Below are 25404 nucleotides of genomic sequence, written 5' to 3' on the forward strand. Positions count from 1 at the left end.
TTGATTCTTTATTAAGCAATGGGAATATGCTTCCCACCATATTTTGAATATTATTCCATTGTGTTGAGGATAAAAATATGTGTAATGTTTTCTAGAAGAATATTATAAAAACTCAGACTTATTTTTAAACAGTATATTATTGTGTTATAAAACATTAAATATAACTCGAACATTATAATTATACATACTCTTATGTAATTAACAGGCACGAGTAGGAAGAGCATAGACAATTCTCTTCCCACTCACTTATTGTCTATGATTGCTTACTTTCATCTTCTTTCGAACCGTTTTCTGCTCCGTTGGCTTCTGTCACTTCCATAGCTTCGGGCTCTGTTTTTGAGATCTCAGATTCTTCTTCGTTTTCGGGAACGTCTTTTTTGAATTTGTTCACGTCTGGGAACAATAAAAATTAATGAAGTAATGACAAGAACTATTTAAATCATTACTGAGAATGTATTGACTAGTTTGGTGTCCTACAGGTTATCAGCTGTTCAGTGATGTGGTAGCCCGCAGAATTTTCTATCTTAAGTAACAGTGGGCGGGACATATTGCATTGTATAATCGTTGGGGCAGAAAAGTTTTCGAGTGGTATGGCAGGCCAATCACTCAAGTTAATCGACGATCTGGTGAAGGTAGCTGGAAGCACCTGGATGCAGGCAGCGCAGGTATCATCGTTGAAATCTTTGGGAGATGGTCTTTACTAAGCAGTGGATGGCATTTAAAAGAAGAAGATGAAGAGATGTGACTGCACATACTGTATTTGCTGTAGTCAGCACCAAGTAACCTCAAATACTGCACAGTATCGGAGGTGGTGGTGTAGGCTCGCAGCGAGTGCTGTGTCTTGGGACTCTAGCCCTTATTACAAACTAAATAAGACACTGTTTTTCCGTTACGCGGCCTCCACTCCAGAACCTTGCTGCCCCATCGACTGTCAGTTCTGCGTACTATGTGCCCTGCCCACTGCCACTTCAGCTTGTTAATCCGTCGCACAGTATGTTATGAGACTGTATAATCGGACATTCTCATTTATTTGATGAAACGTATAGAGCTCAGCTATACAAACATGATAGTAAAACTCCCGTTTGAAAATTCCAAGTAGTTTTCGCGGTATACAAATTCAAAGTTACCTATTTTTTTACTTCTCACTCGTTAACTAATAACATTTTATTCAGAATTGTTATAATACTTCATAGAGCTCTTAAAACTACACGTAATAAGCGTATTAAGTGCTTCGTAAACGCATTCAGTTAATTAGGAAAAATGATTTTAGTGATTTTTGTTCTTATTTTTTTTCTCAATTGTACCTTAATATATGCAAACATTTTTAATTGCAAGATATAGTCTGATATTTAATCTAATTGTATAAAAAAAATCAGCTTTAAATTCCGTGATATATTTGAGGAAAATCAAATTGAAAATATGCGCCATATAGAATTGTAAATTTCCCATCACTTTAAATAGCAATATTTCTTTTGGATGTTTAAATATCATCAGCTCGATTGTACCAAATTATTGTATTGACATTCGATTTACATAGGTTTCAAATCGATCAGAAAATTATTAAAGGTAGGATAAATTCGACTTCCTAGATTTGTTTACATACTTTTTAGTTAGTTACTTACATACAACTTAAGTTAATATAAGAGTGTTAAAAAAGAAAAAAAACTCGACTTGAGAACCTCCTCCTTTTTTTGAAGTCGGTTAAAAACAATGTGAATGTGACTTTTTAGAACCTTCAACACTATGCACATAACAGGCGGGATTTGAAACTTTTTAGAAATGAATTATTCCTTCCAAAATTGTCGACCCTAGACGTTTAAAAATTTTATTAAGACGTTTTATGTTTTTTCTCAAATATATATCACGGAGTTTAAAGTTGATTTTATTATTACAATTAGATTAAATATCAGACTATATCTTGCAATTAAAAATGTTTGCATATATTAAGGTATAATTGAGAAAAAAAATAAAAACAAAAATCACTAAAATCATTTTTCCTAATTAACTGAATGCGTTTACGAAGCACTTAATACGCTTATTACTTGTAGTTTTAAGAGCTCTATGAAGTATTATAACAATTCTGAATTAAATGTTATTAGTTAACGAGTGAGAATATTTTTGCATAATTTTCAAGTAAAAAAATAGGTAACTTTGAATTTTTATACCGCGAAAACTACGTGGAATTTTCAAACGGGAGTTTTACTATCATGTTTGTATAACTGAGCTCTATACGTTTCATCAAATCAATGAGAATGTCCGATTATACAGTCCCATAACACACTGTGCGTCGGGCTATGACAGTGACTTTAGTTCGATTACGGATCGCCTCATTTCTGATTCACAGCGTGTGACGTTCTTCCACAAGGTGGACCGACGACCTGATAAAGGTAGCAGGAAGGCGCTGGATGCAGGCCGCTACCAACCGGGCGATGTGGAAGTCATTGGTGGAGGCCTATGTTCAGCAGTGGACGTCCTGTGGCTGAAATGATGATGATGATAAAGACACTGTTTACTGTACATACCGTATTTGCTGTAGTCAGCGCCAAGTAACCTCAAGTAGTGCACAGTATCGGAGGTTGCGGTGTAGGCTCGCAGCAAGTGCTGTGTCTTGGGACTCTAGCTCTTATTGCAACTACATAAGACACTGTTTACTGTACTTACCGTACTTGCTGTAGTCAGCGCCAAGTAATCTCAAGTAGTGCACAGTATCGGAGCGAATGCACGCCGCGCCAGCCCACTAGTGTTAGTTGAAGCGAGGACTCCGTGTCTTGGAACTCTAGCCCTTATTACCACTGTATAAGACACATATCAAGCGTCGCAAGTGGAACTGATCGGACACATTCTCCGAAGGGATCCCGATCACATCCCCAAGCAGGCTGTGGATTGGAACCCCCAAGGAAAACGCAAACGTGGTCGCCCCAAGCAAACTTGGCGGCGCACTGTGGCAGACGAGGCGAAGAAGATCGGCAAGACTTGGAGCGAGATCAAACGCGAAGCTCAAGACCGAACGTTATGGAGGACTGTTGTGGACGCCCTCTGTCCCATCTAGGGGACTATCTAAGTAAATCATAAGATACTGTTTGCTGTGCTTACCGTATTTGCTGTAGTCAGCGCCAAGTAACCTCAAGTAGTGCACAGTATCGGAGGTGGCGGTGTAGGCTCGCAGCGAGTGCACGCCGCGCCAGCCCACTAGTGTTAGTTGAAGAGAGGACTCTGTGTCTTGGAACTCTAGCCCTTATTACCACTGTATAAGACACATATCAAGCGTCGCAAGTGGAACTGGATCGGACACACTCCGAAGGGATCCCGATCACATCCCCAAGCAGGCTGTGGATTGGAACCCCCAAGGAAAACGCAAACGTGGTCGCTCCAAGCAAACTTGGCGGCGCACTGTGGCAGACAAGGCGAAGAAGATCGGCAAGACTTGGAGCGAGATCAAACGCGAAGCTCAAGACCGAACGCGATGGAGGACTGTTGTGGACGCCCTCTGCCCCATCTAGGGGACTATCTAAGTAAATCATAAGATACTGTTTGCTGTGCTTACCGTATTTGCTGTAGTCAGCGCCAAGTAACCTCAAGTAGTGCACAGTATCGGAGGTGGCGGTGTAGGCTCGCAGCGAGTGCTGTGTCTTGGGACTCTAGCTCTTATTGCAACTACATAAGACACTGTTTGCTGTGCTTACCGTATTTGCTGTAGTCAGCGCCAAGTAACCTCAGATAGTGCACAGTATCGGAGGTGGCGGTGTAGGCTCGCAGCGAGTGCTGTGTCTTGGGACTCTAGCTCTTATTGCAACTACATAAGACACTGTTTGCTGTGCTTACCGTATTTGCTGTAGTCAGCGCCGAGTAACCTCAAGTAGTGCACAGTATCGGAGGTGGCGGTGTAGGCTCGCAGCGAGTGCACGCCGCGCCAGCCCACTAGTGTTAGTTGAAGAGTGGACTCTGTGTCTTGGAACTCTAGGATGCAGCTGCCGGTTGCTGGTGAGAAAACAGGTTTCGATTAATTTAAGCACTAGCTGACCCGGCGAACTTTGTTCCGCCTTAATGGCAATAAATACGCAGACTTTTTTTTAATTTCGACCGGGATAAAAAGTATCCTATGTCCTTCTCCTGGCTCTAAACTACCTCCCTGACAATTTTCAGCTAAATCGGTTCAGCCGTTCTTGAGTTATAAGCGAAGTAACTAACACGACTTTCTTTTATATATATAGATTTGTATTAATTTATCGTGTGGACTGTGGATTTTAACAACTAGGCCACAATCCTAGGGCAGAGCCTATTCACACGCTGTTTCATCGTGTATTAAATGTTTAATTAACGTGTATTTCGTAGCATGGTATTATAATTATAATTCTTGAGACTAGGCTAGTTTCCTTAAAAATCTAAATATATAAAAGGAGAAACTGACTGACTGACTGACAGATCAACGCACAGCCTAAACGGCTAAACGTAGGCACTTGAAATTTGGAAGGGACGTAGCTTAGGTACCGTAGAGGTGCACTAAGAAAGGAATTCCCGCAATTCCCACGGGAACGGGAATTAGCGGGAAAAACGGGATTCACGCGTACGAAGTCGCGGGCGGCCGCTAGTAAACTTCTATTCCGTCAGTGAAATTGTCAAAAAATATTTAACAAATATTTTTACTTGTCAATCATACAAGTAATTTAACGAAGTTATGATGCGTTGAAGTTCCGTGTGACGTCATAAAGTGCTTCACTTTTAAGTACCTTGACGTCAAGGGCCTCTTCTTTTGAACTTGGGCGCCCTTTCTCTATTTTATTTTTTTTATTACTTTGAAAAGTGAAAAATACGTGTCGAGCATTTTTTAATAACTTAACTGACAGACTAATTCAAACTCTTACTTTTTTACCCAGGAACATCCCTATGGTCATGTCTAAAATAGCGAGAAATTATTCCACTCTCTCTAAAAAAAAAACTATTAAGAAAGTCAACAAAGTCATCTACATTTATCTCTAATTATCTGGTAATAAACTACCAGACTAAAAAAAAATGCTGGTATGTAAACTTGTAAAGCTTTGTACTCCAGAGTAAATAACATTGTTTTGTCGGCCTTATTAAACAACAACCTTCGTGAGTTTCACGTCTAGTACAGTCGACAGCACATAAAATTTTACATTTATGTTGCAAAATAGCCTGTATTACAACAATATAAGACGCCACTGTGTATAGCTTGATGTGCTATCCCTCATACCTACATAAAAGGTCTAAATAAAAATTAATTTCTACGCCTCAACTCACCCAAATCCTTAACCAAGTTCTGCGTGTGTTCGCTGAACTTGCTCAGCTCCGGCGGTTTGCTGGGGTTGTCGTTTTGTAGCACGAGAATTAAATCCTCTTTCAAGATGCGCACGCGTCGCTTGTCTCCGATGAACGGCGCTATGCTGGCCAGGCCTTCTTGTGACAGTCTGTGATAATAGAGCAAGGGCTATAGACAATAAAATTAAAATTCATAAAATTCATTTATTTTTGCAAATAGGCTTTAAAAAAGCGCTTTTACACGTCCCAATATTAACCCTACCACTGCTTCGGGACAATAAATGGGCCAGTGCTGAGAAGAAGCAGCGCAAGAAACTCAGTCACTATTGTCAGCCTCCTTTTCAAGGTTTTACAGTCTTTAAAATATACAAATTATTGGCTCCGTGCACGATTACAGCGCCAACTAGCGTCCACAACTTTGTGGGCTCTGTCACATTGACATTTAGGTCGTATATTTGTGAAAAAATATACGAAATGAAAAAATAACAAATATTTTCAACTAATAAATTGTTGTGATACCACGATTTGGGTGGAAAAAAGGATTTGAAATCATTTTGGTCATTCAAATCAAATGAGGTAAGTCCAAAAAGTGTGTTTAATTTTGATTGTGTCAGGGTTTGTTTACTTCATTTATAGTTGTAGTTTTACAGTAAAACAAAAAGAAAAAGCTACTTTAACGGTTTCATTATATAACAGTAAATATATTTAAATTTTTCTGTATCGCTAGTAATAAATTAAATATCGTTTTCAGATCGAAATGAGTATCGTTTTGAAGACCGGGTTTGTGAGAGTTACAATATCAAATTCCAACCACAAACCGTATTTAAAGGAAAGTTGTTGGTATTGGCTGGACAAGTCCGAGATGTAGAAGAATTAAGAACAAAACAAGGGCAGAGTTCAATAATTCACGCTCTCATCATAAGGCAAACATCTGTGCACAACAACTACTGTGACTCATTTTTGTACTACCACGTTGTATAGTTTAGTTATTTCCAAATTGTAAACGGCTATTAAAACAGCCCTATCGAACTATCCCCTCTTTTATTTAAGTTCCCAGTAGGACCCTTTTCATGCGATTAATTAATGATATTAAAATGTATTATGTAGAATCGCTTTGCCATTGACAGATACATCTGATGACAGAGCTAACATTATTTCTACTTTTGACCACCATGAGCTCTGCGATAGATTATGTCCCCCCCACCTAGTACTTCGCACCCAGCGAATAGTCATAAGTATTAATGCGAGCTAGGCAGTTAAACATTCCAAACATTTTTATCCTTTATATAATCATCAACTTTATAGTAGCCCTTTTTCATTAAGGTGCTTTTGATATGTGCTTTGAATTTATGAATGGGAAATTCTACAACAGTTCGTAGTAATTTATTGAAAAGTTTAATACATTTCCCCATAAATGAATTACCAATCTTGTGCAGTCTGAAATTTGGAACGGCAAGTTTATTTTTGTTTCTTGTATTGAACTTGTGTAAATCACTCTTTCTAGTAAATGAATAAAAATGTTTGTCAATGTAAGGCTAGTCAAATGGAACAAAGTATGTTCCTTCAATATGCGTACGCGTCGCTTGTGACAGCCTGTGACAATAGAAGAATGTTTGGTAAAGCAGGAATAATAGTCTTTTAACCACTAATGCACTACCTTATTTTTGTAAGTAGTCTGAGGCCCGTTTTCACCATCAATTCCTATTTTTTAAGTGACCCTTATGAAAACAAAATTCCTGTTATGTGTTACCATAGGAGTCACTTAAAAATTAGGGATTTATGGTAAAAACGGGCATGAGTTTTATGAAATAAAGTGATTGTTTTAAAGGCATGCTTTGAACCAACTGCGTTCAACCTCTTTGTCGTACTTTTGCGTGATTATAGTGCCCTGACTATTTGTCGAGTTACCTACAACATCTTGGTAAAACCCCATACTTATTAGGGCTGACATCGACATCGGGTAGAGACGATTCTTTGTATGTTTTTTTAGGGCTTTTTGTGCTTTACAAGATATGAACCATACATTTTACGGCAAACTGATTCAGTACTTATTTAAAAGGCGTTAAATTCGCAATAAAGTAAGTCCAACACAGTTCTATAAACGCTATAGACAGAGAATAAAACTAAAGAAATTAAGCTAACTAAAGAGTAGAAATTCTAGAGAGAGAACTCACCTGAACGGGCACACCATATTTTTATTATCACACCTAACAAACGTCTTCACACCAGTATTTATAATCTTTATTTTCGCCTCATTCTTCTGCACCACATCTTTCACTAGCGGAGAAACTAAGTAAATATTCTTCTTCTTCCCCACGTGACATCTTGTTAGCAAACACTTAGAATCAAACTTAGCGTTTAAGTCGTAATATTCTTTTATAGAAGGAAACACATCTTCGGTATCTCCAGAGAAGAATACGAACGGGTCTTCTTTGTAGCCCCCCATTCTTCTTTTCTTCTTGGGCGGTTCTTTCTTTTCTTCTGTGTTCTGTTCTTCTGTTTCTTTGCTGTCTTTTTCTTCTTTCTCCCATGGGAGTGATGAGACTTTTTCGAATACAGCTACGAAGAAACCACCGGTATCTTGGTGGTGTGGCAATATTCTTATACTGTAACAAGTTACGGTTGCAATTTACGACAAAGTTAAATTAGTAAACTATATCAAGACATAGGAAATTACAGACAAGTATTACTAGAAAAATAAATAACTGTACAAAATACGTGAATTTATGGTTCAGGTACACACACACACTACAGAATACAGATATGCATGACCTCACTGTATAAATATTATAAGGTATCAAATTCATGAGTATATTTGGCATTATGCCGCGTGTCTACTCTAAAGACGGCACAGTCAGCGTCAAATAGAATTCGTGACACCCAAAGTGGCCAAAAAGTTGACAACACAACCTTATTCCAATCGTAACAAAGACGTGTCACGAACTACACTCGACATCAAATAAATCGCACCTCCCGCGACAAGCATTTCCAAACGTATGCATCCCCACTTCCCACCAATATTGGCACCATTTAAAAGCCTAGTTCTAACCTTCATTTCATTAAAGGAAAAGTTTTTACCCCAAAAATGTGTCTTTAGAAGGATCCAGAGTCACTTCTTCAAAAAATAGGTAGTTACGCTTCAGCCAACTTTTATGGCTATAAAACTGTTAAGTTGGGTTTGTTTAATCGTCATCCATCTGTTAAAGAGGACACGTGAGATCATTATTTGGTTTTATAACCATAAAAATTGGTCTAATTGATCCCATAGGTGGGCCCAAAGTGAGGTATTTTTTCAAATCACATTTAAGGTATATGTTAATAATTTATTAAGAAATTAAATGTGTTTTTCTTTAAGGATATTTATTGGGCTTTCAAATAACACCAATATTGTTGGGGCACCATGATTGTGTCAGAAGAAAATCGTTAAAGTTCGCGTCGCGGAAGGTGCGGTTTATTTGATGTTGAGTATATTTGACGCTCACTGGTACAATCAAGAATATTTTTCTGTTCTGTTGCTAACTTAGCACCTATTTTATAGATAGTGTCATCCACGAAGACGCGCCCCACCGATTTTTGGTCTCGGTCGCGCGGGGTGCGGGGAGTTTGATCCGAGCAAGCCAAGCGTCATTATTGTAGTGTGCGTGTGCACTCATGGATGATTTAGCGTGTACCGATAACACTCAAACATTAGCGGAAGAATGGTGGGGCGCGTCATCCTGGATGAAACGATCTATAACAACTGTCTACAGTATTTTTGCGCACGGGTTATGCATAGCTTATTTTTATTGCTTTAATACCTAGAAATAAGAATAACAACAAAAAATTGTTCTGAATTTGCTTTTATGTGTAAAAAATAGGAAAATTCATATCAATGAATGTATGAAACATGGACATAGAGATGATTTAATTTGTTGCTAAATTTCTTTTTTACTTTCTTTCTTTATTTCTTTCTAATTATTAAAATATACCAAACATCCATTTAAGAGTCATTCTCACAAGATAAGTTTTAAAATAGAGTCCAATTATTTATTAAAAATGAAAAGTTCTACTTTACTGTCTTGTTCCATAGAAGATTTTTCTCATAAAAACCTAACTCTATCATGCTTTCAGTATACTGGCCTTGGTAACGTCGTCTTTCAAATCCCACTATATTTAGATGAAAGCGTGCCCCTTGTTCTTGCGAATAAGCCCCCATAATTATCTATACATGTATCCCAATGAGAATGTGACGTGCATCTTTAGAGACATTTTACTATGAAGATGGAAAATTCAAATCGCTATAACTTTTTTAAAAGCAAATATTTTCGATTTGTAATCGCACTTTTTTATATAGATTTGCTTATATAATCAGAATATAACAAGTAAAATCTATGCGCAAAACAAATTTTTTTTTTGTTGACTGGTGTAATCGCTGACCTTATAGCTGTTCACTTACCACCTATCCAGGTTGTATTTCCCCAGATCCTCTGGGCTCGGCGGAAACATCTGCGGCCGCACGACCGTCTGCCACTTCTCCGGCACATCCTCGAACTTGTCGTAGAACACCATGTCTTTGGACGCCGGCTTCCAGTATGTCATGCCTGGAATAATGTTTTGGGATGAGGTTATTTGTATTTAGAGCTCTGGTGGTGGTAAGCTAAGACTGGTTCAAAACCAATAATGCTCATCAATGTTATTAAAAGTTTCAATCACTCATCGAAGAGTGATTTCCTTATGCCGAATTTCCATCATAGTGGAGAGGTGACGTGGAAATAACGATATCTGTAAGGTTTGAATATGGTTTAGGAAGCTGTGAGTCAAATGAAGAAAACACTATAGATCTGCATGGGGAGTGCAGGCCAAACCCTTAATTTGTATATGGTATCTGTCTTCTGGCTGTCTCTGGCTGGCTTCATGGCTGAAAGATTCAAAGGGTGACGTCTCCTGCCGACTGCTAGAGTCGTACTTCCATGAACCTTGTCTCCATAACCATGGCTAAAAGGAAAGATCCTACATCTCGATTCTCTTACCCTTGTGGTACTTGAGTCCCGGCAGCATTCCGCTGACGTCCGCCAGCTTCATACTGTTCCCAGCCAGTGTATGACGGTGCTGCAATGGCGACTAAATAACCTGATGATAGTGATGACATCAGGGGATCTTTCATGTCAAATAGGGCTAATGAAAGGTTAAACGGCTGGCAGAAACATCTTGTTATCACCCTGAACTCCTTACCTTCATGAGCTGTCTTCTGGCTGGCTTCATGGCTGAAAGGTTTAAAGGATTCTCTTACCTTTGTGATACTTGAGTCCCGGCAGCATACCGCTGACGTTCACCAATAAAGGAACGATCAAAGGCTGGCAGAAACATCTTAGTATCTTGGTAGCTGGATTCCTGGCTATCTTCTGGCTGGCTTCAGGCTGTATCTGGCTGTCTTCATGGCTGAAAGATTCAAAGGATTCTCTTACCCTTGTGGTACTTGAGTCCCGCCAGCATACCGCTGACGTTCATCAATAAAGGAAGGATCAAAGGCTGGCAGAAACATCTTGGTATCTTGGTAGCTGGATTCCTGGCTATCTTCTGGCTGGCTTCAGGCTGTCTCTGGCTGGCTTCATGGCTGAAAGGTTCAAAGGATTCTCTTACCCTTGTGGTACTTGAGTCCCGGCAGCATTCCGCTGACGTCCACCAGCTTCATGCTGTCTCCTGTCTCTTGCAGGAGTCTGTGGATGACGGCCTCGTTCTCGACGGGGTTGAAGGAGCAGGTGGAGTACACCAGACGGCCACCAACTGCTAGGGACTCGCAGCCGCGGCGGAGGACGCGGTATTGGATCCTGTGGGATTAGAGAACCTGAATAAGTATTTTCATATCTACTTAGCCTATACAATTGGTTAGTTCACAACATCCAACAATTCCAAAATACTTAAAAAAAACAGTCAGTTGGTTTCAGCCAAAGGACGTCCATTGCTGTACAAAGGCCTAATATGGATTTCATATGGATAATTAATTATTATGTGTGTTCATCATTTCAGACACAGACATCCACTGCTGAACATAGGCCTTCCCCAATGATTTCCAGATTGACCGGTTGGTAGTGACCTGTATCCAGCCCATTGGCGTATCTAGGGTCATATTTCAGGGAGGGCCTGGCCCCTGATATGTCATGATACGGGGGAGTGCGATTAGTGTAATCTCATCTCATCAATAGGCCTTATAATATTATAAAATTATAAAGGACCAGGAAGTTAGAGTGAGGTAGTCATCAAGAATTTCAAAGGCGGTCTTACCCGTGCAGATTGTTCCCGTTGCCAGTGGACCATTTGAGCCATATGTCGGGGTTCTTACGTAGAGTCGCGTCGCCGGAGCACGGCACGTCGCAGAGAATGCGGTCAAACTTCAGCTGTTTGGTGGATCCGGGGTTCTGAAATGGGATCAGATTGTTAAAAACAGGGTGACAGAAAATTTATAAAGGTTTAATATTTAATTAAAATTTTGGTATGTAGTTGCTTCATCGTCATTTATATTGTCATCCACTGTTGAACAAATGCCTCCCCCATGGATTTCCATAACGACTGATCCCGCGCTGTCCACGACCGTCAGTCCACCGAGTGGAATGCCTGCACTATGTCTTGGAAGACATAGTGCAGGCATTCCACTCGGTGGACTCGTCGTCGTCGTCGTCGGTCGTTGAAGTTTTGTTACGTGAATAAGGCTACTCCAGTAGCCTTATTCACGTAACAAAACTTCAACGACAATAAAACACTGAGTTGCGATCCTATCGAGTAATCGTTCTATCAATATGACCCTTGTGAATACGGATTTAGAACTGTTTTTCAATGGGACGACTTCTGAACGTCAACGAGATCCTGACTGTCAAAATACGTGAATTAGGCCACATTTCATGGTTATCACTCGACAACTTTTCTGCCCTAACGGCCATCATTTCTACCAATTAAAAGCTATGTGCTTCGCCCGAAAAGTGGCAGTCGCTTTCGTTGTTACACTATCATTTTGTCCGTAGAATGGCCACATTGGGTGCTCTAGGGTCCCATACCATCTTATCTCCGACTTGCATGGACGGCATAACGGATGAGTCAAGTTCTCGAGTGGCTACGTAGTGTGGGCAGACCCCACACTAGGTGGACCGACGATCTGGTGAAGTACCTGGATACAGGCAGCGCAGGACCGGTCATTATAGAATTCTTGGAGGTCTTTGTCCAGCAGTGGACGTCATTTGTCTGAAACGAATGTTGCTGCGTACCTTCTCATCAGTGACTTGCATGGCCGGCATGACGGCGGAGTCGTGGTTGGTGATGAGGATGCAGGGCGAGTTGAGCCGCTTGGCCTGGTGCACCAGCATGTAGCAACGGCTGTTTACCCTACCTACGTTCAGGAAGCTTCGCGATATATTCACGACTGAAATACCGCAGTGTAAGGCCCAGAACAGACAGTGAAACGCAACTGCAACGAAACTGCAACTGCTAGTTACTTTTGAGTTGCATCTAAGTTTCTGCCATAGCGTCCGTTGAGAGACCACACATGACGCAACCAGTTTGAAACTTTCAGTTTCATTCATAAGAATCATCAGAAAGTTGCAGTTGCGTTTCACCGTCTGTTCTGGGCCTAAGACTAAGTCTTTGACTAGTGTGTGTTGCCAGTGATGGGATACGGATCTGAGACGTGGTCGCTTAGTAATTTAGTACGGGCTTCATAAGAAGGCTCAAGGTCATCCAAAAGGCGATGGAGCGTGCGTGGAGTTTCCTCAGAAATGAAAACAAAAACCGGTGACCGGTATAGCCCGTAGAAATGCTAAAAGCTTAGTGGGCGGGGCACATAGCTCGTAGAGCTGATGGCCGCTGGGGCAGAAAAGTTCTCGAGTGGCTACGTAGTGTGGGCAGACTCCACACTAGGTGGACCGACGATCTGGTGAAGGTCGCGAGAAGTCCCTGGATGCAGGCAGCGCAGGACCGGTCATTATAGAATCCTTGAAGGCCTTTGTACAGCAGTGGACGTCAATTGTCTGAAACGTTGTTGTGTACCTTCTCATCAGTGACTTGCATGGCCGGCATGACGGCCGAGTCGTGGTTGGTGATGAGGATGCAGGGCGAGTTGAGCCGCTTGGCCTGGTGCACCAGCATGTAGCAGCGGCTGTTGTCCACGTCGCCTACTCTACGTCACTTACTGTAGACGTAGTACGTACGGGAAGCTTCGCGATACATTCACGTCCGAAATTCCACAGCGTCTTAAGACAAAAGTCTTTGACCAGTGTGGCCGCAGTGTCTTAAGACAAAAGTGTGTGTTACCAGTGATGGGATACGGATCTGAGACGTGGTCGCTTACTATGGGCTTCATAAGAAGACTCAAGGTCACCCAAAGGACGATGGAGCGTGCGTGGAGTTTCCCTGCGTGATCGAATCAGAAATGAGGAGGAAAACTGTGACCGATATAGTCCGCAGAAATGCTAAAATCAAGTGTCAGTGGGTGGGGCAAATAGCTCGTAGAGCTGATGGCCACTGGGGCAGAAAAGTTCTCGAGTGGCTACGTAGTAAGCAGACCACACACTAGTTGGACCGACGATCTGGTGAAGTCGCGAGAAGTACCTGGATGCAGGCAGCGCAAGATCTATTGTTACGGAAATCCTTGAAGGCCTTTGTCCAGCAGTTGAAGCCATTTGTCTGAAACGAATGTTGCTGTGTACCTTCTCATCAGTGACTTGCATGGCCGGCATGACGGCCGAGTCGTGGTTGGTGATGAGGATGCAGGGCGAGTTGAGCCGCTTGGCCTGGTGGACCAGCATGTAGCAGCGGCTGTTGTCCACGTCGCCTACCCTACGTTACTGTAGACGTAGTACGCACGGGAAGCTTCGCGATAAATTCACGTCCGAAATTCTACAGCTCTTAAGACAAAAGTCTTTGACCAGTGTGTCCGCAGTTCGTTCGTTCGTTTCAGCCAAATGACGTCCACTGCTGGACAAAGGCCTCCTCCAAGGTTTTCCACAATGAACGGCCCTGCTCTGCCCGCATCCAGGCTCTTCCCGCGACCTTTACCAGATCGTCGGTCCACCTAGTAGGAGGCCTGCCCACGCTACGTCTTCCAGTGCTACCTGTCCGCAGTGTCTTAAGACAAAAGTGTGTGTTACCAGTGATGGGATACGGATCTGAGACGTGGTCGCTTACTATGGGCTTCATAAGAAGACACAAGGTCACCCAAAGGACGATGGAGCGTGCGTGGAGTTTCCCTGCGTGATCGAATCAGAAATGACGAGGAAAACCAGTGACCGATATAGTCCACGGAAATCTAAAATCAAGTGGCAGTGGGTGGGGCAAAAGCTCGTAAAGCTGATGGCCTTGGGGCAGAAAAGTTCTCGAGTGGGCAGACCCCACACTAGGTGGACCGACGATCTGGTGAAGGTCGCGAGAAGTACCTGGAGGCAGACAGCGCAGGACCGGTCATTATAGAATCCTTGGAGGTCTTTTTCCAGCAGTTGAAGCCATTTGTCTGAAACGAACGTTGCTGTGTACCTTCTCATCAGCGACTTGCATGGCCGGCATGACGGCCGAGTCGTGGTTGGTGATGAGGATGCAGGGCGAGTTGAGCCGCTTGGCCTGGTGGACCAGCATGTAGCAGCGGCTGTTGTCCACGTGACCTACCCTACGTTACTTACTGTAGACGTAGTACGTACGGGAAGCTTCGCGATAAATTCACGTCCGAAATTCTACAGCTCTTAAGACAAAAGTCTTTGACCAGTGTGTCCGCAGTTCGTTCGTTCGTTTCAGCCAAATGACGTCCACTGCTGGACAAAGGCCTCCTCCAAGGTTTTCCACAATGAACGGTCCTGCGCTGCCCGCATCCAGGCTCTTCCCGCGACCTTTACCAGATCGTCGGTCCACCTAGTAGGAGGCCTGCCCACGCTACGTCTTCCAGTGCTACGTGTCCGCAGTGTCTTAAGACAAAAGTGTGTTGCTAGTGATGGCATACGGATCTGAGACGTGGTCGCTTACTATGGGCTTCATAAGAAGACTCAAGGTCACCCAAAGGACGATGGAGCGTCCGTGGAGTTTCCCTGCGTGATCGAATCAGAAATAAGGAGGGAAACCAGTGACCCATATAGCCCGTAGAAATGCTAAAATCAAGTATTAGTGGGCGGGGCACATAGCTCGTAGAGCTGATGGCCGCTGGGGCAGAAAAGTTCTCGAGTGGCTACGTAGTGTGGGCAGACCCCACGCTAGGTGGACCGACGATCTGGTGAAAGTCGCGAGAAGTACCTGGATGTAGACAGCGCAAGATCTTTCGTTATGGAAATCCTTGGAAGCCTTTTTCCAGCAGTGGCTGAAACGAATGTTGCTGTGAGGTGTACCTTCTCATCAGTGACTTGCATGGCCGGCATGACGGCCGAGTCGTGGTTGGTGATGAGGATGCAGGGCGAGTTGAGCCGCTTGGCCTGGTGGACCAGCATGTAGCAGCGGCTGTTGTCCACGTGACCTACCCTACGTTACTTACTGTAGACATAGTACGTACGGGAAGCTTCGCGATAAATTCACGTCTGAAATTCCACAGCTCTTAAGATAAAAGTCTTTGACCAGTGTGTCCGCAGTGTCTTAAGACAAAAGTGTGTTGCCAGTGATGGGATACGGATCTGAGACGTGGTCGCTTACTATGGGCTCTTATGGCTTCATAAGAAGACTCAAGGTCACCCAAAGGACGATGGAGCGTGCGTGGAGTTTCCCTGCGTGATCGAATCAGAAATAAGGAGGGAAACCAGTGACCCATATAGCCCGTAGAAATGCTAAAATCAAGTATTAGTGGGCGGGGCACATAGCTCGTAGAGCTGATGGCCGCTTGGGCAGAAAAGTTCTCGAGTGGCTACGTAGTGAGCAGACCACACACTAGTTGGACCGACGATCTGGTGAAGTCGCGAGAAGTACCTGGATGCAGGCAGCGCAAGATCTATTGTTACGGAAATCCTTGAAGGCCTTTGTTCAGCAGTTGAAGCCATTTGTCTGAAACGAATGTTGCTGTGTACCTTCTCATCAGTGACTTGCATGGCCGGCATGACGGCGGAGTCGTGGTTGGTGATGAGGATGCAGGGCGAGTTGAGCCGCTTGGCCTGGTGCACCAGCATGTAGCAGCGGCTGTTGTCCACGTCATTCGCCATTACGAAGCCTGGTGACAATTTCAATAAAAATAAACCACCGGATGCATGGTTGCACTTTTTGGCTCGTTCACTTGTTGTTGTAGGTAATTGACAAAAACTTGGTTCTGCCGAAACTGTTTTAAATAATGTACGGCAAAAGGAAGAAAATGCCCATGGAAGAAAGCAGTTTTGAAATTATCTACAGTAAAGGAAACTCATTATAGTTGTGTTGGCAGTATTTTTATTTTATTTATTTACCTGTAGGCATTTTGTCTTCATCTGCGTGCAGGAATTCTATTAGTTGAGCTGTTTTTGAGCCAGGTGCTGCACACATATCTAATACCTAGAAAAACACAAATTGTTTAATCAAAAAACTTGCTTTTTTATAGGTGTCATTCATTCAGGATATTATAGATGACCCACGCTGAACTGTCCCGCCAAACTCAATGACAGGGGGGCGCTACCATCGTTCAACTATATGGTTTCCAACATGGCAAAAATCGGAACCAGCGATCCGGTATTGACGGTGGCGCCCCGCTGTCAATGTCATGGATAGGACAGTTCAGTATTTTGGAACTATAATAAATTGTTCTTTCTCCCTATCTGAGAGCTAAAGCATAGATTAATAATAATTAAGTACTGCCAAAGTAAGAAAGCTAAGTATATTGTTTACATTTCTTTATTATTTCCAGAAAGCTTTATTATTTTCATTATAAAAACTGAATCTAAGTACACGTTTCCTTACTTTATGGTGTGGCTTCACATCCAACACAACAGGCGGTATCATGGACACGGTCTCCTGCCGAGACACTCCTCCAGCCGCTGTCTCTGCCACGAGGAAGTTGTGGAGACGGTATAATGTCTCATTGCGTCTGATGTCCATGCGGGACAGGCGGAGCTGCCACACTAGACCGCCTGGGTACCTGATAGATAATAGTTTGGTTTTTGGTTGAAAGAGAGTTTTATGTAGGTAAATACATAAAGCCACTTTGGCAGAACAAGGGCGCTGTTAGTAATTAAATAAAATAAGTTCGTAACTATCACTTAAAAAGTATTGAAAAACAATGTTTTTAGCAAAAACAATGTAAAAAAAATTTACTGTCTATTTCATCTCACTAATAATAAATAAATCTCTAATGGAAAACTTTTTGACAATTTGAACTCTAAGCTAGTCTTATGCTATAAAAGGTAAAATTATACATGTGCCTGAGCTTACTCATGAAAACAAGCAGAATATTGCTCAATTTGCTCAGTTGAAGTGAGATGAAGAAAAACAATAGACAAAATGGTTATTCCTAAATGCACTACTATATCTCCATTTAACTTTTAGAAAGAAAATATGATTGTTATTCTGTAACCTCTAATAGTTAACCTCCACACTGGTTGTTTAAAATCCTTTGTTGTACCATCTTAAAAATTATACGTAAAAAAGTATCATACCATGGCAGATTGAAAGGCTTGATCTCTTCCCCTTCCTCTTTTCCTTCCACCTGTAGCCTCACATTCAACAGTTCGGAGAAGTATTTGCTCTTAACAATGTTCATTAGCGCATCAGCTTCACACTTGGACCCAGTGATACGGAATGTAGTGGGCAGATTTTCTTTGAGTGCTGCCATAAATGCTGGCCATTCTTCTTCAGGGCATACTTTTTGTGTCTGAAAGAGATTTTATGGAGCTATAAGGCACAGTGTTATTTAATCAAACTCATAGCCTTTTATGACATAAAAATAATAATATTTACGAATAAATATCACATTTGCGATTGGAAAAACGGTTGCCTATAAACTTTTGTACAGAAAGTTAGTTGGAACTGACGAGGTTTGGTTGCTGAAATGATCAGTAATAATCTATTTACATACTTTGTAATACTGTTCAAAATCCGCATTTTCTCGCACTATATCTTCATAGTGTTTTCGTGTATCACCTGCAGGCTTCTCTTTAGGGTTTTTCTCCTGAAAATACAAAATTTATTCATCATTAATAATAATCACTAATAATCGTGAAAACATTGCTTCGAATTGGTGAATCGTTTTACCTGCTCTTTCTTGTCCCTTTTGCGCTGAGCGAATTTGTTAACGTTCCGATTTTTGCGACCCATTCTTCTGATATAAGCACCGAGTGTTACTAACCAGTGGGTAGAAACTTCAAACAACAAATTATTGTATGGAATTTCTTCCTTTCTTTGTGCAACCTTCAGACAAAATAAGCTAAATTGCCATATACAAAAAATAAAAATATGTTGGTAGATTGTTATCAAATGAACGTGTGTGTTTTTCTATGATGATTTAATTTTCAGAGCATGTTTCCATATAATTATGAATAAATTTCTGATAGATAACCCAAATCAGGTAATCCTTCTTAACAAAAAAGAATTTTCTATTGGAAATGGTAGAAATTTAGTTTTGATGAATGCAGCTCAGCGAGTCAAACTCTCTAATCTGTGGTCAAACTGTCAAAAAACTTTTCTCATTCGTTTGATTCAAGTTGTTTGGTTGTTAGCGCTGCTTGAATTAAATGTTTTAGATCATTTAGAATCACCTCAAAAACCTGTAACTGAGCAAAATCTGTGACTGAAGCGTTGAGCCAAACTTCGTTTCATCACCGACAATCAGTGAAGTGCAGATAACTTTTTGAGATAGTGACTCTTTGTGACTGAGATAGTAACTCTATTAATTAGTGTGTTTATTTAAATATTATTTAAATACAAAACCATGGGCGGCAACCACAGAACATGTGTAATTTGTGGTCTCAAGGAGAGGCACAAACAAAGTAGTGGTACTGTAATGTTTGCCGCATTTCCTCGGGATGAAAACCGGTAAGTCTGAAACAATTTGCTTAACGTTTAAATGAAGGTAGGTAGGTCCGAAATGCTAGAGATTATTATAGCCTTTATACAGATTTCTATTCGTTACATTTTGCTAAGTTTCCAACGTATTGGCTTGTTTTGTTATTTTCAAGTTATCGCCTTATCGCCCTGGAGCTGTCCTCTAAAATTATGTTCCTGTTTTTTTTTTAAATTTTGTAACAATAATTGTAACATCTTTAGTTTGGTGTTTTCTTTTAATTTAGTTTTCCTATTATTCTGTAAAATACATCAGTGTTTGTTCATCCCCTCTAACAGAGGTACAAATTAGGTGTGCAATTTGTAATTGTAATTTAATTGCAGCTGCAGAGAATGGTTGCGGGTTGTTGGGAATGAAGAATTAGTACTCCTGCCTATAGAAAAACTTGTTAAGAGATTCCATGTTTGTGGAATTCATTTTCATCAGAACGATTTCAACAAGAAAGGAAATCGGCTGAAAAGACATGCAATTCCAGTTTTGCATTTAACTGCGATCCCGCTGTCTGATGACCAGTTAACTGGATTTCCACAACATATGTGGAAAGATAAAATGAAAGACACAGAAGGTGGGTGCTTTTGCTCCATTGCCAAAAAAATATTTCATTAATTTTAAATTTTCTGATTTTAAAATTTTATTTTTAGTGTCTAGGCCTGAAGAACTGCCTTCAACTTCCAAAGGCACTTACATTGAGGTCGCAGCCAAACAAGTTCTTAATGGTGAGTGAAGTTGAGTTTTAATTTATTATTAACTAAAAGTATAAAAAAATAGGTTCTGTTTCCAATAGATAATTGACCATACTTGCAGTTTGCTTCTAATATTAAGTATTACTTTAATTATTTTTTTAACCGAACGTGATGGAAGACTGTTGTGGACGCCCTCTGTCCCATCTAGGGAACATAGGACCTTAATCAATCACTTTAATAATTTCAGCTCCTTTGCCTGGAGAAGTGCCATCAACTTCGGAATGCACTAACGTTGAGTTTGCAGCCAAACAGGTTCTAAATGGTTAGCAAAGTTGAATTATAATCTACTTATACAACGCTACTACATACTATATTACATACTCCAGAGTTGTGTCTTAGATAGGTGTTGCGTACACTGCTAAGTGCTAACATATAAACATTTGTATTCAAACATTGTAATTTATACAATAAAACTTTTAAAAAGACTTACATAAACCAAAGTAATTTGTAAAAACAACTAAAAATCTAAAAATGTAGGTTCTATTGCCAAAAGACAGTTGACCAAGTGCAGCTTGCATCTAGTTATGATTAATTATTAATTTTATAATTTCAGCTCCCTTGCTTGAAGAATTGCCATCAACTTCAGAATGCACTACTGTTGAGGTTGCAGAAAGGCAGATTTTTAATGGTAGGTAGTCAACTTACTTCCGATATATTGAAAACTAGCTTTCAGCCCGCGGCTTCGCCCGCGTGGAATTTTGTCTGTCACAGAAAAACTTTATCGCCCGCGTCCCTGTTTCAAAAACCGGGATAAAAACTATCTATGTCCTTTCTCGGGGAAATTGTCCCAAGATATTTATGTATATAATATTAAATTAGTTAGATAACCCAAATCAAATTATGGTAAGGCTATTAGATAACACAATTTTGACCATGACATGTCATCTGCATAAAATGAATCACATACCTACCTGATCTGTAAAATAAAATAAGATTTTATTTTTCAGAACAAAAGTCAAAGGAGTCCAACAAAAAACCTGATGTAACAGATGGCCGAGCTAAAGGTGTTAAAAGAAAACTAGACGAAAGCATGGGTCAGTTATTTTATTTATTTATTTGGAACTAGCGGCCGCCCGCGACTTCGTACGCGTGGATCAGATTTTACCCCCTTCATCTATCTTACACGGTTTAGATTTTTTCATACAAATTATTTTTCCCGCTAACTCCCGTTCCCGTAGGAATTTTGCAATATCCTGTTGTAACTAAGTTTTAAGTTTACTAAAATACCTTCATGCCAAATCTTCTATACCACAAAACCATTATTTTTCTTGTTTTGATAAGCAGCGCCGCGCGTGGTAAGAAAAAGAACTAAATACTTCAATTTGCCGCGGCATTTTGTAAACGGCGATTGAATTGGTTATCAAATTTTGTGGCATATTATAAAGTGCCAAGGCAATTTACATTTTGCCTTCGGCATTTCATAGAACAGCGAGCGTTTGTGAACTGACGACGCCGTTTGTAAAATGCGGAATCATACAATTTGCCTGCGACAGATAGATAACAAACAAATTATATTAAAGTACAAATAGGGATGATTCCTGAGTAATGAATTGAAATTCTATTTAGGGCTGATTTTTCAATCTTCGGGTATCTTTTAACTGAAGAGTAAAATTGACATTTTGAAATATTTTCCATACTGAAACTGTCAATGTGCTAAACTTATTCTTCAGTTAAAATTTATCCGTTGATTGAAATATCAGCCATCAGACAGACAATAAAAAAGCCATAACTTGAGAATGACTTTACCCATTTTATTCTAATTTGAAGTTTTCTAATATTTAGAAGATTCATAATCAACGAAAAATAATTTCACAGAAAATTTGATACTTTCAGAAATCTTTATGATTGAATGCTTGTTTGTTTCTTTATTACTATAATTTATATTATTATAATTTGCTTTTTACGTAATTTAGATAATTATAAAATTACTAATTAATACTCAAATATTCTTTATTTTCAGATTTATCACCTAGAAAAAGAAAATTGGTGAAACAACTGGTTAGAACCAAGTGCACACTGAAATCACTACGAAAAAGCGCAATTCTTATAGAAAAAATTGATTCTCCTGTTTTGAAAGAGTTTGTTTTAAATGCTTGCAAAAATCAAAGACGCAATCCTAAAGGAAGGCGATGGACGTGTAAAAATAAAATATCTGCGCTAGCTATTTTTAAACGCTCGCCAAAAACTTACAGATATCTATCAACGGCAATGCCACTGCCAAGCGAGAAAACATTACAAACGTTATTAAAGAAGATCCCTATCCAACCTGGAATCAACAAGGCGGTTCTTAACCATTTGAAAGAAATTGGTGTAGATAAAGAAGAAAAACAGAAAACATGTTGCCTTCTCTTTGATGAAATGGCTATAAAACCAAGGCTGCTATATAATATGGCCATTGATCATATTGAAGGCTATGTAGACCTGGGTGACGGTGAACGAAGTCAAGATTTAGCCGATCATGCTCTTGTATTCATGCTGCAAGGACTGCATTACAAATTTAAACAGCCTATTGGTTTTTTTTTTGTGAAAGGAACCATTTCATCAGGAAAACTTTCAGTTTTAATTAAAAAAATAATCGAAGAAGTGGCTTCCGCTGGATTTCAAATAGTAACAACTGTGTGCGACCAAGGTCCTACGAACATTGGGGCTCTGAGGCTATTAATTAATTCTTCTGGCCCTAGACAAGATGAGTCAAACAATTTCTTTATTGTTAATGGGAAAAAAATATTTATTATATTTGACATACCACATCTATTCAAATCAATTAGGAATAATTTCCAAAAAAATGGAACTATATTATTCAATGGTAAAAAAGCCCAATGGAGTCACCTACAGGAGGTGGAAGAAAAAAATAGAAATTTTTTATACCTCTCGAAAATAACACCGACTCATGTAGACCCAAAATTTAGGGCTAAAATGAAAGTTAAATATGCTGTCCAAATATTGAGTAACACAGTAGCGGCAGTCTTGAAACTTCTTTCAAAAGGCGAAGAAGATCCCCAACATGGGAATCAACTGATGGATTCTGCCCTAGTGATTGAAGATTTAGATAAGTTATTTGACTACACAAACGGCCCTTCATGCCCTGAGAACATAAAAAAAGGCCAAAGGGAAAACGTCAGTGCCACAACAGGTCACACCGATCGATGGGCCGATTATATAAAGAAAATATCTACAATGAAGTTTATTGATCGCCACGGCAATGAAGCCAAAAACATAAAATGCATTCGTGGATACATCACCTCTCTAAAAAGCCTTCGGGACATATGGTTCCATGTTAACAAGTTGGGGTTTAAATACTTAAACTTAAGGCAGCTCAATCAAGATGCCCTTGAAAATTTATTTGGCATAATTCGGCAACACAGCCCTACAAACAGGAATCCTACTTGTTCACACTTCATGGGGGCACTTAAAACTACAGTGGTCACAAAGTTTACTGCGCCACATAGCCGAGGATCGAACTGCGAAAAAGACGCACAAAATCTTCTCACTGATTTCAATAAAATTATCTTCAACCAAGAACAGGAAACCGCAACTGAAACTCAAGGTACTGATAAAATTTATGAACAATTGGGTGGAGATGACATTCCTGTGATTAATATTGTAGAAGAAGATTCGCTGGAAGAAAATAATTTAGCTGACCTAACAAACCAGCCAATAGTTTACTTAAGCGGTTACTTGGCTTGTCAGTTATTGAAAACTTCTGACTGTGAACTGTGTAAAAAATTGTTGACATCAGAAAACACACATGAAGAAATGTTTACTTACATAAGACTTAGGGAATGGTGGCCCCATATAACGTCCCTAACTTATCCCTCAGAGGAGTTATGCAAAATCATTCAGACAGCTGTTACTGTCACTGAAGCAGAAGTGTGCCCAAGGCTGCATGAAAAAAACATTTTACAATTGGCCGTGACATTATATGAGGTAAAAAGTGAAATAAATTGGTTTAGATGCATGCAGCATAAAAATAAAATTTTCAATAGCCTCTTTGCGCGTCTCGCACTCATACTTATTAGACGACAATGTCAAAGAGTGAACCAAGCCCTTGCCCTAAATGAAGAAGGTGTGGCAGATGCACAGAAAAAAGCACAGCAGCAAGGTATATCCAAATAAATTAAAATAATATTTATAGGTAGGGCGATAAATAATTAAATTAAATTGGTATTGCTCTCTCCTTTTAATTTTGATCTCATCTACTCAATTTTCCAGTTTAACTGTGCTAACGCAGTTGAAGTATATTCTAGCTCAGAAGTTAAAATGTGCCTTAGCCCTTACAAAACATGTTTTTTGTATTGTGTATCCATTCTCGCCGCAGTGACTAACTGGATTACTTGTATTTGCACCCACCCGGTACCTGCTTAAAAAATGTCACTTTAATACAACTACGCTTATTATGTTGTATATTGTAACCTCCTAACTAATAAAACTTATACGCTCGTTGAACAGTGTTTTAAAGTGACGGTCAGTATGGTTCAACCACTGTAACTTTTTATTAGTAAGGGGGTAAATGTTTAAACCCCTTACTAATAAAACTTACATGCTCGTTGAACAGTGTTTTAAAGTGACGTTTAGTATGGAAATGTCATTTTAAAACAGTGTTCAACAACTGTGTACCTTTTTATTAGTAAGGGGGTAAAAAAGCAATTTATTATCGTTTTCTCTTTAAGTGATGTACATCTTTTTGGAGAAAAATCCTAATTTTTTAGCTATTTTTTCAATGTATTTACTTATTCTTAAGATTTAGTATATTAAAATGAATATAACTACACATAATTTGTTTTATTTATGTATTTTATTAGAGAAAAAGAAATTATAAATGTTTTCCTACGCGGTTCCTTTTCGAAACTATCGATATCGATAAATAGCAGTAATTACATCCCTAGATAGCTAATTTCGCCACATGAGTCCCATCACTATTGACAGCTGCCATTTAGGTGTGGTTGGCAGTATGAGTTTCCTTGGGTTGGCAATAGTGATTTTTTAGTCTTAGGTTGGCACTAAAAAGGAATAAATTAGGTACAAAGCTATTTATGAGAGTTCCGTCTCTTAAACCATTACTTGCTCAGTGTTACTAACCGTATTTGAGAGAAATTCGACAAAGAAAACATACACTTTTTCGCGTTTTTGATACGGCCAGCCAGCTGGTTGAGGTATCGTGGTTGACAGCAGTGGGTAGACACTTCTCATACAAAAACTAGTCTCTATATGTAGCAATTGATATACAACCTTATCCCTTAAGCAATAAAGTGCATTTTAGATTGATTTCACTATAGCAGGGGAACCCGCGGATCAATACCACCATACTAAAAATAATTGTTAGTGTCCTTATGTTGGTAGTATTGTTAGTTTGACAAATGAAAAAAAATGTCTGTCAATTGAGTTTGAGTTTTTAACCGGCGAATTGATTCGTGTGAAGTTATTTTCTCAGAT

General features: G+C 39.9%; 1 protein-coding gene across 1 annotated transcript; it reads right to left on the bottom strand.

Moving 5' to 3' along the window:
- Positions 1 to 152: 152 nt before the first annotated feature.
- Nsun2 (tRNA (cytosine(34)-C(5))-methyltransferase Nsun2) lies at positions 153 to 25136 on the bottom strand. Its single transcript, XM_028316203.1, has 14 exons — positions 25051 to 25136; positions 18421 to 18514; positions 18245 to 18337; positions 17826 to 18040; positions 17131 to 17308; positions 16644 to 16728; positions 16275 to 16414; positions 11539 to 11672; positions 10897 to 11084; positions 9713 to 9857; positions 7452 to 7883; positions 5260 to 5426; positions 3823 to 3978; positions 153 to 393 (listed from the first exon to the last, which is right to left on the bottom strand). Exons 1-14 carry the CDS (start codon positions 25080 to 25082, stop codon positions 254 to 256), a joined length of 2199 nt encoding a protein of 732 aa, XP_028172004.1. The 5' UTR covers positions 25083 to 25136; the 3' UTR covers positions 153 to 253.
- Positions 25137 to 25404: the final 268 nt, after the last annotated feature.

Source organism: Ostrinia furnacalis, unplaced genomic scaffold (genome assembly GCF_004193835.3).
Source record: "Ostrinia furnacalis isolate ACB-3 unplaced genomic scaffold, ASM419383v2 OfSCF5472, whole genome shotgun sequence".
Lineage (NCBI taxonomy): Eukaryota > Metazoa > Arthropoda > Insecta > Lepidoptera > Crambidae > Ostrinia > Ostrinia furnacalis.

Excerpts from the sequence above, each read along its gene's own strand:
- Nsun2 (XM_028316203.1), bottom strand. The coding sequence starts at position 25,082 with ATGTTTTCTTTGTCGAATTTCTCTCAAATACG. Across the intron at positions 9,858-10,896 it reads GGGACTCAAGTACCACAAGG|GCATGACATACTGGAAGCCG; the intron begins GTAAGAGAATCC and ends ACATTATTCCAG. Across the intron at positions 7,884-9,712 it reads AAATACAACCTGGATAGGTG|TATAAGAATATTGCCACACC; the intron begins GTAAGTGAACAG and ends AACTTGTTACAG.